Genomic DNA, 16532 nt, shown 5'->3' with positions numbered 1-16532 from the left:
GCTCACGTATGTACAAGTCTGCCATACTCCATTTTCATTTCCTTAAAATAAAGAATGTCTTCTCCCCATTGTCTCACCTTGGTGCTATGTGGTCTACCCCACATCATTTCCACTCTCCTTTTATTTAAAAGTAGGAGCAACCCCTGCCAATGTTCTCACCCACCCCAGGATCAGTTTGGTATGACCCAATAGGGTGGTTACTGGAGACGGTTCCACCCCTTGCCTCAGAACCTCACTCAATGTCTCGAATAACTGCTCCCAGAACTGTGACACTGACAGGCAGCTCCATACCACATGCAGGAAATTGGCCGGTGCAGCAGTGCTTCTAGCGCATCCATCTGAGGTGTCTGGAAGAAATCTGTGCAGCATGACAGGAGTATAATAAAATTGATGCAGCCACTTAAAATGAATCCGTTTGAATCGGCTGTCGATAGCTACCTTCCTTGCTTGCCCACACCTCTTCTGACACAACACTCCCATTTCTTCTGGGAGGATTCACCCCAACTCGCTTGGTCACTCTGTATTCTACCATAAAGGTGTCACAATTCCATCTGACTGTTACCATTCCTCTGTTCCACCCTCTCTGTGGCAGAGATGTTCGCTGCGTCGGTATCAGTCTGGGGCCTCCCCCTTCTTTCGGCGTTGGAGATTGCCATGGCGATTCGTCACACATAGAGCACGTACACTCTACTCTACAATGCTGCATTCCACTGGAGCATGGCTTGCGTTTCAAAAAAGTCATGTGACTGCCCCGTAATGCAAACCGCCCATGTTTGTTCCCATAAAGCACCTCCAGTCTTCAATCAAGGTGCTTCTGATTGAAGTTAGTACCTTTGTAGACTGCTGCCCAGAATTCAGTATTCTGATTCCATGTTTCGTCATTCCGGACTCCTCAGCTTTCTGAATCTGTCTCTGTTTCCTGACTGCATGTTACTGAACCTACCTGCTCGTCCCACAGACTCCTTCTGCCTGCTGATTCTGCTCTGTTTGCTGACTGCCTTATACCGATTCCGCTTGGACTTCCTTACTGCAGATACATTCTGCTTCCCTACTGGAAAAGAAAAAAAGTTCCTAGTGAGCAGAACCTTGGACGCCTTGCAGTGTTTGGGCACCATACTGTTGCTAGAGCGTCCCTCATTCGGCCCGGGTTTCTAGTTCCCTGCTAATCCCTCCCCTCTTACCCTCTTGTCGTTGGTTCTCGTAGATCCCTGGATTCCATCCTCTACATTTTCTCCCCTTGAATTCCAAACACTGCGAATCCCTAGGTAAGATCCCATGTATAATTAGCTTTCCTTCTGTCATTTGCTTTTTAGACACTTACAGGGCTCTACTGTTCTTGTCTTCATAGGGGCAAGAACAGAACTAGCAGATTGACTTACATCCATCTGAAGCAGAAAGTACCTGAGGTTCACGGTTCTCATTATTAGTTTCGAGTTCTGCCATTCGGGCTGACCTCGGCCCCAAGGGTTTTCACCAAGTTAATGGCGGTGGTGGCAGCGAGCCTCGAGAAAGGGGGTATTCATGCCTACCCCTACTTGGACGATTGGCTGCTCAGGGCTTGTTCACCCAAACAAGCCCGGGAACAGCTCAGCGTAACCTGCCACTCGCTGCTAGACTGACCGCCTCCCTCAATTACAAGAAGTCCCAAATGATACCATCTCAAAGACTCCCAATTCATTGGAGCAGTCCTGGATGCTTCCTCTGGAAAAGCCTCGCCACCCGGGGTGAGAGCTCAACACTTTCTGCAGATGGTCACCACATTCCAGAGTGCCCAGCATCTTCTGGCCATTTTGGGGGGGGGGGGGTGGGTTTATTGTTTTGTTTGTGTTTTTGAGGTTGCTAGGTCTCATGGCATCGTGCATTTTGGTGCCAGAGGCTCGTCTGAGAATGAGATCCCTCCAATGGGCTCTCGGGACTCAATGGTCCCATATTTCAGGCAGAATGTCAGGCCACCTGAAAACAGAGTTTCTCAGGACCTTCCGTAGTGGGCTTACAAGGACATCATTCTCATAGGAGAATCTTTTTGGCAGCCATGGCCGGAGATAACGGTAGTGACGGACACCTCGCTCACGGGGTAGGGAGCCCACACCAACGATCTGACAATCGGCGGTTGTTGGTCTCCATCGGTGTCCAAACTACATATCAACCTTTTGGAGCTGAGGGCAATCAGACTAGCGCTGAAGGCCTTTCTGCCCTCTGTACAGGGAAAGAATGTCTTGATAATGACAGACAACACAGTGGCCATGTACTACCTCAACAAGGGAGGATGTGTAGGGTCACTACCACTGTGCAGAGAGGCAAGGCAGCTCTGGTTCTGGACAATTCAAGAAGGAATCTCTCTGTCGGCAGTTCACCTAGCCGGAGAGGAGAACACAGCGGCGGATGCTCTGAGCAGGCAGAGCACGGTCTCCCATGAGTGTGAACTAGCTCAGGAAGTCCTTCAAGAGATCTTCACCCTTTGGGGAACCCCTCAAATGGATCTGCTCACGACCAGTGTCAACTGGACGTGTGAACTGTTTTGCTCCAGGGAATTTCCTCCAATTGGAGCTCTAGGGGACGCGTTTTTGGTGGACTTGGAGCTTCCACTCCTGTATGCGTTTCCTTCAGTCCCCGTCATTCCTCATGTGATCAAGAGGTTGAGAAAGTTGGGGAAATCCATGATCCTAATTTCTCCGGATTGGGCCAGGAGGACGTGGTACCCGGACCTTCTGGACATGTCCATACAATAAGTCTTCCTCAAAGAGAGGATCTTCTCTCACAAGAGGAAGGAAGAGTTCTCCACCAAGAGGTCAAAACACTCAGCATTCGTGCATGGTTTCTGAAAGGCTGAGATAGAAGGATTGGGACCTTCCGGATGACGTAATGGAGATTTTGCTTTCAGCCAGAAGGCTAGCAGCAAAATTGTTGTCCCGCTGCAGTTGGAACAAGTTCAGCAGCTGGTGCAGGCATAAGAATGTGGATCCCTTTCTATGTGACACACCTATGGTGCTTTCCTTTTTGTTACATTTGGCAAATCTGGGGCTTCAGATTGGAACAATTAAAGGTCACCTGGCTGCGCTGTCTATTTTCAAGCACTCTTCATAAGAGGATTCATATTTTGAGATCCCTATGATTGTTCAATTCCTAAAAGGCCTTACTGATGTATTTCCACCAGTTCCATTCAATGTCCCTGTATGGGGATATCAATCTGGTGTTAAGATTTTTAACATGCATTCCTTTTGAGCCTCAACACTCATGCGCATTAAGATTGTTGATATTAAAAACAGTTTTGCTTATTGCAATAACGTCAGCCCGCATGGTAACCGAGTTGCAGGCCCTGTCCTGTAAGTCTCCTCATGCAGGTTTCTCAAAGTGAAACCTTCTTTCGAAGGGATTGTGTCCTCCAACGTATTCCTCGTCTCTGACATGTAGTGTCCACCGCTCGGCTGCTTTGGAAATTTTTCAGCAGAGGTCAATGTGCCTCCAATGCCTCCATCGAGGGTGACGTCATCGGATGTTCTAAGTAGCATGACCGGCGTCGGTGGCCTCAGTTAAATTTTTTCCGCAAATGTGCATGCTTCTTGAAACTCGCCTCTCCTCATACTTTCTAGTATTTGCTGTGAAGATTTTCTTCGATATGTCTTAGTCTTCCACTCCGACGACACCTCGGTCTGGGTTCAAGAAATGCTTGGACTGCGGATACAAGATGTCCATCACAGATCTGCATCGTGTCTGCCTTTGGAGCCTCGGTGGGGACCATGGCACAGATACGTGCTCCAAGTGCCAGTCAATGACTGGAAAGGCCTTGCGGGAACGAAAGGGGAAACTTAAGGTAGGCAAGGTGTCCAGGCTCCATAAGTCCCGACCTGCTGGGCCTTCGAGAGTGACTCTCCTCAGAGGAAGAAGGGCAAGCGCTCAAGGTCCTGGAGTGGTTCCCGCCACTCGTCCTCGTCGAAGCGCTCAAGGAGAAGGCACCGCCGGTTGCCCTCCTCGTAGTCTTTTTCAGGCGGCACCCCCGAGAGGGTGAGTTGTCTGTCCAAACATTCGACGCCAGCGCAGTGGGAAGCTTCCCGGTGAAAATGCTTCACATTTTTGAAAAGCAGGGCAAGGCCCTGTCCGTGCCTTCTGGTGAAGCTGGCAGGGAACGTTCTTAGCCGGATACTCGCGCGCCCTCAAGCCCGGGTAAACAGCGCAATGCTCATTGAGGCCTCGTTCGTACAAGGTACCTAAGGATCGCTCGAGACGTGAAGCGAGGTCATGGTCCTCGTCTCCATCGAGCTAGTCCAAACCCTCGAAGCCTTCGAAGTCATCGGCCCCACACCAGTCGATAGTGCCTGTCGGGTCCTCCAACCCTAACAGACCTTTAATGCCTTCGGAGCCGTTGTCGACGCCGACGGCATCAGCGCCGTTGGTGCCAAATTTACAGGCGCAGCCCCTGGTAACGGTAAAACCACCTTAAAAGGCGGTGTCTAAGTCCAAGTCATCGACTTTGAAGCCTCTGGTTCTGCTTCCTAAGATCTGGCTGTGCTTCCTAAGAAAAGTTGTACTCCTCTGCTAAAGAAAGATTTTTTTAAGTCCCTCACCTCCATTTTTGAGGAGGAGGAACATTCTGATGAAGGCGAGGCTCCTTTTGGTCTCCACTTTGGGACCCCTAATGTGCCAGAATGCCTCATCTCGGAGGAGAGTAAGATGCAGGATCTTTGTGATACCTTGCATAATGCAAGTGGTATAGACACTTCTCCTCAGCTGGAGTTCGGCAGACCAGACCCTGTTGAGCATGCCGACTCCTCTTACCGTTGCCTTATGTCGAGAGTGGTGGAGTATTTGGGCTGGGCCAGGCCTACTGCCCATTATGATCAGGATGATCTTACTGACATTTTGGATCAGGGTCCTCCTACAGATCGCATATTGCCATTTCATGTGGCTCTGCAGAACCGGGTGGCTAAGAATTGGGAAACCCCAGGGACTAATCCAGCAGTGAACACATCTCTGACAAGAAAATACTGCCCCTCCAGTAGCGACCCCGGCTATCTGTTGCGTGGTTGCGAAAGTCGGGTTTTGCACCAGATGTGCAGGCTAAACTGACGGGTCTCACCTTTTTGGCAGCAAGGCTGACGAGAGCCTTGAGAAGCTGCAGACCTCTAAGGCGGCCCCCAAGTCTTTGGGCGCCGCTGTTAAGCAGCCTCAGCCTTTTCGTTCTAGTGGACAGCAATGGGGGGGGTAGATCCTTTTGTTACTACTCCTCATTTGGAAGCGCGAGAGGAATGGCCAATTTAAGTTTCCTCATGGTGGACGAGGTAGAGGTGCCGAAGCCGCTCAAGCAGCAGCCTCTTTGCCATCAGGTTCTGCTACTGCCTCTTCAAAACCGCTCTGAGGCCTTCGGTCACAGCTCACCGGTGGGGGGGAGGGGTGTGGAGCAGGCTGTCTCAGCATCTGGAAGAATGGCGAACCATTACTTCGGATGCTTGGGCTCTGGAAACAATAGCCCATGGATACTGCCTTCCTTTTCTACGGAAGCCTCATGACAATCCACTGGGAGTACACTCTTTGAGGGTTCCATATCCGCTCCTTGTGCAGGAAATATTAACTCTGCTAGAGAAAGGCGCTATAGAACCAGTGCCTGTAGCGTAGAGGAACAAGGGCTGGTACTCCCCTTATTTTTGGATTCCCAAAAAGGACGGGGACTGTGACCCATCTTGGACTTGATAAATTTGAACAATTCCACCGGAAGGACAAATTCAAGATGGTAACTCGTTCTCGAATCCTTAAGGCCCTCCAACCTCAGGATTGGTTGGTGTCATTGGACCTTCAGGATGCTTATTTTCATGTGCCGATGCATCTCAAGCACAGGAAATACCTGAGGTCCGCTGTTGGCGGCTCACACTTTCAGTTTCGAGTCCTGCCATTCGGGTTGACCTCCACCTGAGGGTATTCACCAAACTGATGGTGGTAGTGGCAGCATATCTAAGGAGAGGGGGGATTCATGTCTACCCCTATCTGGACGGTTGGTTGATCAGGGCGCATTCTCCTGAGCAAACCTCGGATGATTTCAACGTTACCTGTCACTCCCTTCACAGACTGGGCTTCTCCCTCAACTTCAAGAAGTCCCATATGACACCTTGCCAACAGCTCCAGTACCTCGGGGCTGTCTAAGATACGTCCTTGGGGAAGTGCTTGCCACCCAAGGTGAGGGCTCAGAACATTCTCCAGATGGTAACCAAATTTCAGAATGCCCAGAGTCTTCCGGCCTTCGAATTCTTAAGGTTGCTCGGCCTCATGGCATCCTGCATTTTTCTGGTGCCAGAGGCCCATTTGAGAATGAGGTCCCTTCAGTGGGCGCCCAGGACTCAATGGTCCCAATTCTCAGGCAAGATGTCGGATCGCCTTCAGGTTCCGGTCAGGGTCTCACAGGAACTTCTGTGGTGGGCCTGCAAGGAAAACCTCATGAAGGGAGAATCTTTTTCTCAACCATGGCCGGATGTAACTGTAGTGACGGACGCTTCCCTCACAGGTTGGGGAGCTCACGCCAACGATCTGACTATCACTGGCCGTTGGTCTCCATCGGAGTCCAAACTTCGCATCAATCTTTTGGAGCTGAGAGCAATCAGGCTAGCACTGAAGACTTTTCTGCTGTCTGTACGGGGAAGAAAGTCCTGATAATGACGGACAACACAGTGGCCATGCATTTTCTCAACAAGAGAGGAGGTGTTAAGGTCACTACCACTGTGCAGACAAGTGATGCAGCTCTGGTTCTGGGCAATTCAAGAAGGGATCTCCCTAGCGGCAGTTCATCTGGCCGGAGAGGCGAACACGGCGGCGGATGCTCTGAGCAGGCAGAGCGCAGTCTCCCACGAGTGGGAACTAGCTCTGGAAGTCAAGGGGTCTTCGCCCTTTGGGGAACCTCACAAGTGTATCGGTTCGCGACCGGTGCCAACCGGAAATGCGAGCAGTACTGTTCAAGGGAATTTCCTCTGAGAAGAGCTCTAGTGGACGCATTTGTGGTGGATTGGGACTTCCCGCTACTGTACGCGTTACCTCCAGTACCTGTCATTCCTCAAGTTCTCAGGAGGTTAAGACGGTTCGGGTCTTGCACGATCCTAGTTTCTCCGCATTGGTCCAGGAGATCGGGGTACCCCGATCTTCTGGAAATGTCCATCTGTCCTCGGATGCATCTTCTCCAAAGAGAGAATCTTCCCTCGCGAGAGGAAGGTCGGGTTCTCCATCCAGAAGTCAGAACTCTCAACCTTCATGCATGGTTTCTGAAAGGTTGAGATACAAGGATTGGGACCTCCCCGATGACGTAATGGAGGTGTTGCTTTCGCATAGGCTGCCTCCAACAAAGTCTCTTGTACCGTTGCTGTTGGAATAAGTTCTGCGACTGGTGCAGAGAGAAGAATGTTAATCCTTTTCACTGTTCAACTCCAGATGTTCTATCCTTTTTGCTTTCTTTAGCCCACAAGGGTCTTCACGTGGGGACCATGAAAGGTTACCTAGCAGCGCTCTCTATCTTCAAGCATTCATCCGAGGAATGCTCTTATTTTAAGATTCCTTTGGTTACTTGGTTTCTAAAAGGGCTCACAAATGTGTTCCCGCCTTCACCATTTCAGGTTCCGGTTTGGGACCTCAACTTGGTCTTGAAGTTTCTGATGGGTGCTCCATTTGAACCATTGCACTCATGCCCGTGGAGGTTGTTAACCTTCAAGAATATTATGTAGGTTGCTCATACATCTGCACGTAGAGTGAGCGAGTTACGGCACGTTCTTCCAAGCCACCCTTTACTGTATTACACAAAGACAGGGTTGTGTTGAGAGTCAGACCCTCCTTTCTACCTAAGGTAGTTTCAGACTTTCATTTGAGTCCGAAAATTGTGCTACCTGCCTTCTATCCTCCTCCGCATCCTAGTAAGGAAGAAGAGGAAAGGCTGCATAGGTTGGACCCTAGGAGAGCTTTGAGCTTTTATATTACCAAAATGTCCAAGGTGAGAGTGGATGACAAGGTCTTTGTGGGGCATACCGGGCACAAACTAAGCCAGGCTGTGTCTAGACAGACCTTGTCTAGATGGATCACCCTCACTATTTCTGAATGCTATACTTTCGCGGGCAAGTTCGCTCCTGAGGGCTTGTGTGCTCGTTCAGCCAGAGGCATGGCTGCGTCGACAGCCCTGCAGAGGGGTGTCCCTGTAAAGAACATGTGATATATGATATGATATGGCATTTGTAACGCGCCTATACACAAGCGTTTCAAGCTGTAACGTGGTCTTTGATACACACGCTTACCAAGCATTATTCCCTGGATACTTCCCATGCTAAAGATGGGGCATTTGGTAAGGCAGTCCTTTATTCTGTCCTTTAATTTCAAATCTTACTAAATTCTTCACCCTCCTCCAATCATGGATACTGCTTTGGGAGTCTGTCAAAGATGAGGAATACGTTGGAGGACACAATCCTTCGAAGAACAAGTTACTTACCCCTGGTAACGTTCTTTTGACTTGATGTTCCTCCAACATATTCCTCATCGTCCTCCCAACCTACCCCTTTGTAGAATCCCACGCTATTACAGCTTTCGTTCCAACAAGGCTGAGTACGGTCAGGCCCGATTTGTGGCCACTTCTGCTACATGAGGAGGGGGGAAAACAAAAACTGAGGCTATGGGCGATGTGCGTGGTACTTATAACATCCGATGACGTCACCCTCGATGGAGGCCTTTGAGGTACATCGACCCAACGCCATTGACGCAGGGCGTCCTCTGCTGAAATATTTCCAAAGCAGCTGAGCTGTGGACACAACATGTCAAAGATGAGAAATACGTTGGAGGAACATCCAGTCGAAAGAACGTTACCAGGGGTAAGTAACTTGTTCTTCTTACCGAAGGTAGTCTCCGACTTCCACTTGTCGCTAAAAATGATTTGCCCACCCATTGACTGCCCATGTCCATCCGGAGAAGGAGGAGGAAATATACATAGACTGGACCCAAAAAGCGCTCTGTTTTTACATATCCAGAATGGCTAAATTTTACCAAAATGACAAATTATTCATTGGCTATACTGGCCCCAAATTGGGTCTAGCTGTTACTTATCCTGGCTATTGGTGAATGTTACAGATTAGCGGGCAAGGACGCACCAGAAGGCCTGAGCACATTCCACTAGGGGCATGGCAACCTCTGTTGCTCTTCAAAGAGGTGTCCCAATCAAAGACATTTGTTCAGCGGCCACTTGGTCGTCTGTTCATACTTTTGTGAGACATTACTGCCTGGAGTCATCTTCCAGTCAGGGAGGACAATTTGCAAAAGCAGTCCTTCATTTGGTCCATGATTAGAACAAAAATGTAAATTCGTACTCCCACCACCAAATTATTACTGCTTTGGTAGTCTATTATAAGATGAGGAATACTGGGAGACACAATCCATTCCAAGAACAAGTTACTTACCCCTGGTAACGTTCTTTCGATTGGAAATTCCTCGCACATATTCCTCATCTCCCCTCCCAGCTTACCCCGCCATACAATTTACGTGTTCTTAAACTTTACGCTTTCTGTGAGCCTACAGTCTAGGGTACGCCTGTTAATTGCTCTACAGGAGGTGGGGGAAAACAGAACTAAATCCAACGGCTGCTGCGTGCACTAATTATACTGATGATGTCGACAGTCGAACAGAGGTCCTTGAGGGACATCAACTCGACGAGATGGCACACAGCGCACCCAGTCGAAAAAAAAAATGTCCAAAGCAGCTGAAGCTGGAGAGATAGGAACATCCAATCGAAAGAACGGTACCAGGGGTAAGTAACTTGTTTGTCTCAAAGAAAGTCTAACGTAAAGAAGAGATGAAGTGCCCAGTTATAAGGTGGCTTTGAGAAACGCTAACATCACTTCTCATTGTGCATTTTGCATAAACCAGTAGATGGGTGACACTGAGAAATGTAGCGGCTATCATTTATCTTGAAATGCTGTTCTTGTTATAAAATAAAATTTGTGTGAGGAAAGACACGCACCACCCCTCATTAGTAGCACAGTATCAGTAACATGTATATACACACATAAATTAACCCAGGCACACAAATGGAGATCTCTTCAACAAGTGCTTAACCCACTCTATCTTCTTCATCATGGTGGAACTCAAACATATCAATATTCATTTCAACTTTGATTATTGCATTTTAATATATTTGATGGAATTGCCACAAAGGTTGTGTTGCAGTGAATGCACACACTGGGCATTTAGAGGTTCAGTTGATTTGATCTGAACTTGGTTGCAATACCTCATCAGCACACTTGGCATTATCCTGATGTGTTTGTCTTAAAGGTTTTACGAGTTCTTTGCCAGGTAGCCATGGGGGCCCACCCACAGTGCAACATCTCGGTGTATGCAGACCAGTAGATCATGCTTTTCCGTCTGTTATAACTCTCCTTTTGTTGACAGCAATTACCTTAGCTATGTTTTGATTGAAATGCACAGGCTGCCAATGGCTCTAGGGTGTGGATACCAGCCCTGCACCAAAGATCAAAGCACACACCCACAGAAAAGTCAGCATGTCAATATTTAAAAAAAAAATGATTGTCAACATTGAGTGCCAGGAACTAAGGCGAGATTGCTATCTATGTCTGCTTATTCTAACATGTACAGCTCCTTCTACAACAGTTGGACACTCACATAATTGCCAGAGAAAACATATTCAACGAAAGCCTTCACAAACCAAAATATATTTGTGCATTGGTTCAACTTAATTTCCATTACTATTATCCTGTTACATCTGGAGGTGCAGCCTATCTGTCACCTGCCTTTGTTGTCTCTTGGAGACACATGCTCCAGGAACGTTATGCAAATCAAATGTGCCATGGCTTAGAAGAAGCCCAGTATCTGATTGAGATAGTATTTTCTTAGCCTATGTGCAGTACAAGGCGCTATACAAACAATTAGAAAACTGACATGATTCAGCTCTTTCAGCATACTGTGAGAAAACTATACTCTGTTGCTTTCAGAATTGTTGCTCTCTTGGGCTATACATCCATGCTTTCTAACATCATACACTTATTTATGAATCCCGCCCTTTGAAAGACTTGTGTATGGGCGAACTATAAATAAAATATCATATCATATAGAGGACTCCCCTCACTCTGTTCTTTGCACAAAGGAACACACTGTGAATCCCCCCTTCCTTTCCCCCCGCGACCAAAGGTGAGCCGCGTGCCCAGCAAGGCCCCTAGCCCATTTTTGAAAAGGAGCAGCAGCCCCAGGCCCCGCGTGCAGTGCGGCCCAGAAACCCGCTTCCTGGTCCGGCCTCCCCCAATCCTGATTGGCTAACCCTCTGGCTACTGCCGGACTGCATCTAGGAGCCATTGGCGTGCTCCCACTGTTTCCCCCTGCGACCACAGGTGAGCCGCTTGCCCAGCATGGCCCCCAAGCCCATTTTTGAAAAAGGGCAGCAGCCCCTTGGCCCCGCGTGCAGCGCGGCCCAGAAACCCACTTCCTGGTCCCGCCTCCCTCCAACCCTGATTGGCTAACCCTCTGGCTACTGCCGGACTGCATCTTGGAGCCATCGACGTCTTCCCACTCTTTCCCCCCGCGACCACAGGTGAGCCGCTTGCCTAGCAAGGCCCCCAAGCCCATTTTTGAAAAAGGGCAGCAGCCCCAGACCCTGCATGCAGCGTGGCCCAGAAACCCACTTCCTGGTCCGCCTCCCTCCAACCCTAATTGGCTAACCCCTGCTCTCCGCCAATTCACCCGAATTCTGATTGGAGTGCCAAAGGTCATCAGTGACCCTCCCAGGGCAGCCCTCGCAGCTAAGGACCCGAGGCAAAAGGCAGCTCCAACAGAGGCGGCTCCAGACTGTGTCAGCAGGTGTCCGCAGGGAAGCCAATGAACAAAAATTGTAAGTGTGGCAAGGGTGGGGTGTAGAGCAATTGCTCTATTCCAAAAAGCCCCTGCCACTCTACCTTACCTTTTCATAACATAGACTGCCCTAGATTTACACTGTGCATACCTAGAGAAATGTGTGACCACCAGCCTAAATCTATTCATGGCTGGACTGCAAATGTGGCGTTACATTAAATACTAACATACTTGCCGATGTTAACTAGTGCCACACCTAGAGAGAAATGTGAAGATTAGCCTGAGTCACATTTAGACAGGTGTAACAATGTTGGCTTACGCCACATTTAGATGCAATTCTTAACCTTCGCCTGCGTCGCATCTATATAGAAAGGTGAATGTTAGCATGTGCCACACTTGGATGCAATTCTTAACAGCCTGCGTAGCATCTAGATAGAAATGTGAATGTTAGCATGTTCCACACTTAGATGGAATCCTTAACTTCGGCCTGCGTCGCATGTAGATAAGATATTGAAGACTAACAAGGGCCGCACTCAGATGGAATCGTGAATGATAGCAAGCATCACACCCAGACATAATTGCAAGCACAGCAATCGCAATCAACCAATCAACTAACAATTTCACCCCTCTGCATATACCACTCAAACGCTAACCAAACACAACCACAAGCCTACAACACAACAATCCGCACTAACTTCACTACACTGCAGCAACAAAATAAACCACACATAGACTTGCACAATAGCACACAATGACTACCAAATGTAAAACACCCCAAGCCCAGCCAACTGACCCACCAGGCTGAGGCTGCCAACAGCACATCACTGCTATTTTGCACTTTTCCAGCTTATTCCCACTAACTCACCCCCCTTTCCCTTTTTTTTCAGAGCTGCCAGAGCGGCAGGGTCCACTCTAGTGGTGATAGTGCATGGTACAAATATCCTTTAACATTAACATGTGTTCCTATGCCAGAAGTACTTTTCACTAAAGTGAGGACTTCCCAATGCTCTCCTCAGGCTTCCTCCCCTAATGTGGCGGTGACATTTCTTCATCAGACACGCATTTAAAAAAAGAAAATCTGAATCATGGTATTTTGGGCAACTAACTTGGTGCTTAGGTTATCAGGGGTTTCAATGCTCAGCTAAACTGTACTCCTTTGATCCATTTCTGAAAGAATGAAAGGCTGGGTCGGCCCTTCTGAGTTTTAAAAATGTGTTCTGCAGGTTACAGAGCTCAGAGTCCCATTTCCTTTTCTTTGGTGTATATTTTTTGTACTCTGTGCAGGTTCTTACAAATCCAACGTAATGCAAAAGGTGAACTGTTACTGCCCATCTCCCGTATCCTGCTGGATAAAAGCTGATATTTGAGAGAGGTGGCGGCGGGTCCCTCAAACATGCGCTACCGTGCGCATAACGATCTGGCCTTGGGGCTGAAGACGCCAAATTAGAGAATGCTAGAAGTGATGGGATATTAGTATATGGCAGCACATCAGCTGGTGGCTACACATTCCACATAATTGCACATGTAGACACAGGGAGATGCAGAAATTGGTCAGGAATAACACAGACTTGACCGCAAGCGCCAGAAGGGCTATGCAAATAACCTACAAAACATCACATAAGGAATCCCCACTAAGAAATCCCCACCCTGCGCGGCCACCCTGCCTTCCGAGGCCCGGGGCAGATTGTCCCTCTGACTGCCCATTGTGACAACCCTATATGGATGATGAATGTATGTACCTTCCTCAATTTTATGACCATTAGTCTCCCTCGCCTCAAACCTCAAGGAGGAGCGACTCGAGGAAGAGTTTCTCAGGCTCTGGCTGGCTGTCCTTCTGTGTCAGGCAGGCTGTAGGCCGCAAAGTGAAAGTGCTGATCGTTGGGGGAAGACAAACAGTAATAGCAACCTGCTACACCACGCACTGAGGGAGGGCAGAGGCAGAGCAGCCACCTTAGGCATGCTGCTGTGGTTTGTAACCCTCACAAGAAGAGGGTAAGCACCCAAACCGTAGGCAGGTAGGAATCAGGATAGAAGCCAAGGCCTGCTGTCTGTCAAAGCATGGGCCCTCGTGCTGCTTAGCTCTGTAGCTCACGCAGTTGCGCTCACTCGCTTTCACACCCATGGCCACACCCAGGAGTCGGGGAAGGCAGAGAAAACAGTGATGAGTGATTGGCTCACTGCATGGAGGGGCGGAACCCTCTGACAGCACGAGTATCTACATGTCAATAATCATTACTGTTTTTTATTTTGGGCTATTGGGTGACACTTTAGCGTCGCCTATAAGCCAAAACTAGTGCATTAGAGTACAGATAGGGAGAAATGGCCAATGATGAAGGACACAAAGCGTGTAGGTGTTTGGTTATTTGCCCACCCATTGACTGCCCATGTCCATGCTAGTCCATATGGCCATTCCCACTCAGTTTCTACCCGTGCCCCCAAAGCACCTCCTCATGGGAGCTCTTTTAGCTCGTTCTACTCGAGCCTTACCATCAAACATGCTCTCGATGTGCTGCCAGTGTTTATTCAAAGCCATTTTCTGAGAGGTAATTACTTATTTGGAATGTAAACATGCTAGTGGTGTAATAAAAATGCCAACCAGGTCTGCCTGTTGGTGGTAGCGGTGCACGGTATAAATCAACATAACATAGCACTCAGCACTATGCGTATCCTTCATTGAACACCTTTTAAAAACAAGCATTGGCAAAGCCAACATCTTTGGCTTGTGTGGAAGTATTAAGCATTTGCCAGACAATGTTATTAGAGGCCCAGGTACTTGCACCAATTTGCACCTGCTACCATCAATGGGCAGTTAATACCTCTGCGCAGTGCCTGGCAAGGGCGTTTCCCATGCCTACACAAAAACCAACACTGTTGGCATTGCCAGTGCTTGTTAGCTGTGTCAAATGTGCCTGCAGGCATGCACGCACAAAGAATATGTAGTTTCCAGTGTCTAAACGATGATGTAAATGAGAGAAAGAAATAAAGAATGCAAAATGTTTTCTGGCCTTGTGACTTGGCCACACACCATGAAGTGCCACTCCCGCCCCAAGCAGTGCCACCCCCCAATGTTGGGCAGCAGGTGGGGCCCAGGAAACGTGCCCCCTTTGCCCACTCTTAAAAACATCTCTGCCCATCCAACATGGTTGCGCCCACACTGCCTGGTCCTAAATGGTGGCCACATTGAGATACTGCATCATGCCTGATCGCCACTTGATGCCTGGACACCTAAGGAGCTGTGCAAACGGCATGTGTCGTGTCGCAACTCTCCTAATTCCTGGCTCCTGCTGCTCTTCTACCCGGCTGCTGCTGCCTTGCCTCATCCCCTTCTTTTGGCCTCCTTCATTCATGCCCCTGTCTTATCTCGTTTAACCTGCCTGCTGCTTTTCCTCCCTGCTGGAAACATGCCTCAACTCGTGCTTGCTGCCTTTCTTTCCCTGCTGGGAGCCCAGCTGCTTGGTCCTGCCTGCATCCTTTCTCCTGTTACCGCTGTCTCCATGTGCTTTGAACATCCATTCACTCCTAATTCCTGCACCTCTATTCTGCCCCATCAGTGGACATCGCCATCCATCTGCGTTGTCCAGGTGTTTTGCCTATAGGCTTTTTCCCATGGACTTATTGTCATGTTGATTACTGAGTCCTCGGCACCAAGGTGACTTTCGGGACGGGCCACCCTACCCCTCCTGCAAAAAAGTGTCGGAACCGCTAATGCCCACCCTGTATGCCCTTGACCCCAAATTTTGTAACCTGGTTTTTGCAGATCTGCATGTTTTTTCATCCCTTTGTTTCCACTTGAAAAATGTTGACTCTAATATTTTGAATTGACCATGTGGTTGTCTTTTAGCTAGTGATCTTGCAACTCAACCTGCTATACATCAGGGATATTTATATTGGCATCAGAATTTGTTGTGGTGAAAAAAAGCCTTGGCTTGCTTTATCTAATGTTTTTGGGATGTTTTTCTTTTTAAACTTTCAGGTTGCTTTGAGAAACACTTCTACTCTGTGGCTGCACACTGACCCGATCTCTCAAAGGAACAACTCTGTTATGACTGAGGTAATACTATCTCTCATTAGCAAACAAAATATTGTATTTTTCCTTTAAATATGAATCTCCGTGCATATCTAACATAATTCTGTTTCCTCGCTTTGTCTGTAGTCTCATTCCGTAAGAGACAGAAGTGCAGCCCTGTAAACGGCTTATAGACTGGTGGACTAGGACCCAAACATAGTCCTGGACATTTCTTTTTTTCAAAGTGGTCCCCTATCATACTGAGCAAAGACGGATGGTGGTCAAAAGGTTTATTTTAAGGGACACTTTGACATTTTTACATTGTTGCACGTTCCATCAAATTAAAATAACTTGTGTAAAATGTCATGTTTATTTGAAATATTTACCCACATTCTGCTTTTGATACATTTATAAAGTGCAAACCTTCCACCTTTGCCACCCTGTGCTCCTTAAGTTCACCTTTTTCTAAAATCCAACTTTGGAGCCAGGCTGGGAAATGCAAAGCTACCCTCGTCCACTCTCTAGACAGCTAAAGGGTTCAAATTGTATGGGCGAGTATTCTGTTAAGTTATCGCATTGCTTCACAGAAAGATGTTTTGACTCTGAGTGCCATGTTTGACAGGGCAGTACCGTAGCCTTGTTAGGAGGGGAGTCTGAGCCATTCCTAATCTTGGGGGGGGGCATAGAGGGAGGCCCAATTCCTGTTCCAAACTCCATTACCAGC

The 16532-nt window shown here is 48.3% G+C and overlaps 1 protein-coding gene across 3 annotated transcripts in view; it reads left to right on the top strand.

Annotated features, from left to right (window-relative positions):
- The window catches only part of NCSTN (nicastrin), a 1205995-nt gene that overhangs the window by 674377 nt on the left and 515086 nt on the right, over window positions 1-16532 (top strand). For all 3 annotated transcript variants that reach the window (XM_069635427.1, XM_069635426.1, XM_069635429.1), the window contains one exon: window positions 15776-15853. In XM_069635427.1, the coding sequence (XP_069491528.1) occupies window positions 15776-15853 (78 nt within the window). The remainder of the gene's footprint in view (window positions 1-15775; window positions 15854-16532) is intronic.

Source organism: Ambystoma mexicanum, chromosome 1q (genome assembly GCF_040938575.1).
Source record: "Ambystoma mexicanum isolate Mex_15411 chromosome 1q, UKY_AmexF1_1, whole genome shotgun sequence".
Classification (NCBI taxonomy): domain Eukaryota; kingdom Metazoa; phylum Chordata; class Amphibia; order Caudata; family Ambystomatidae; genus Ambystoma; species Ambystoma mexicanum.
The sequence above is the reverse complement of the archived record's forward strand: the minus strand, read 5'-3'. Positions and strand labels throughout refer to the sequence as shown.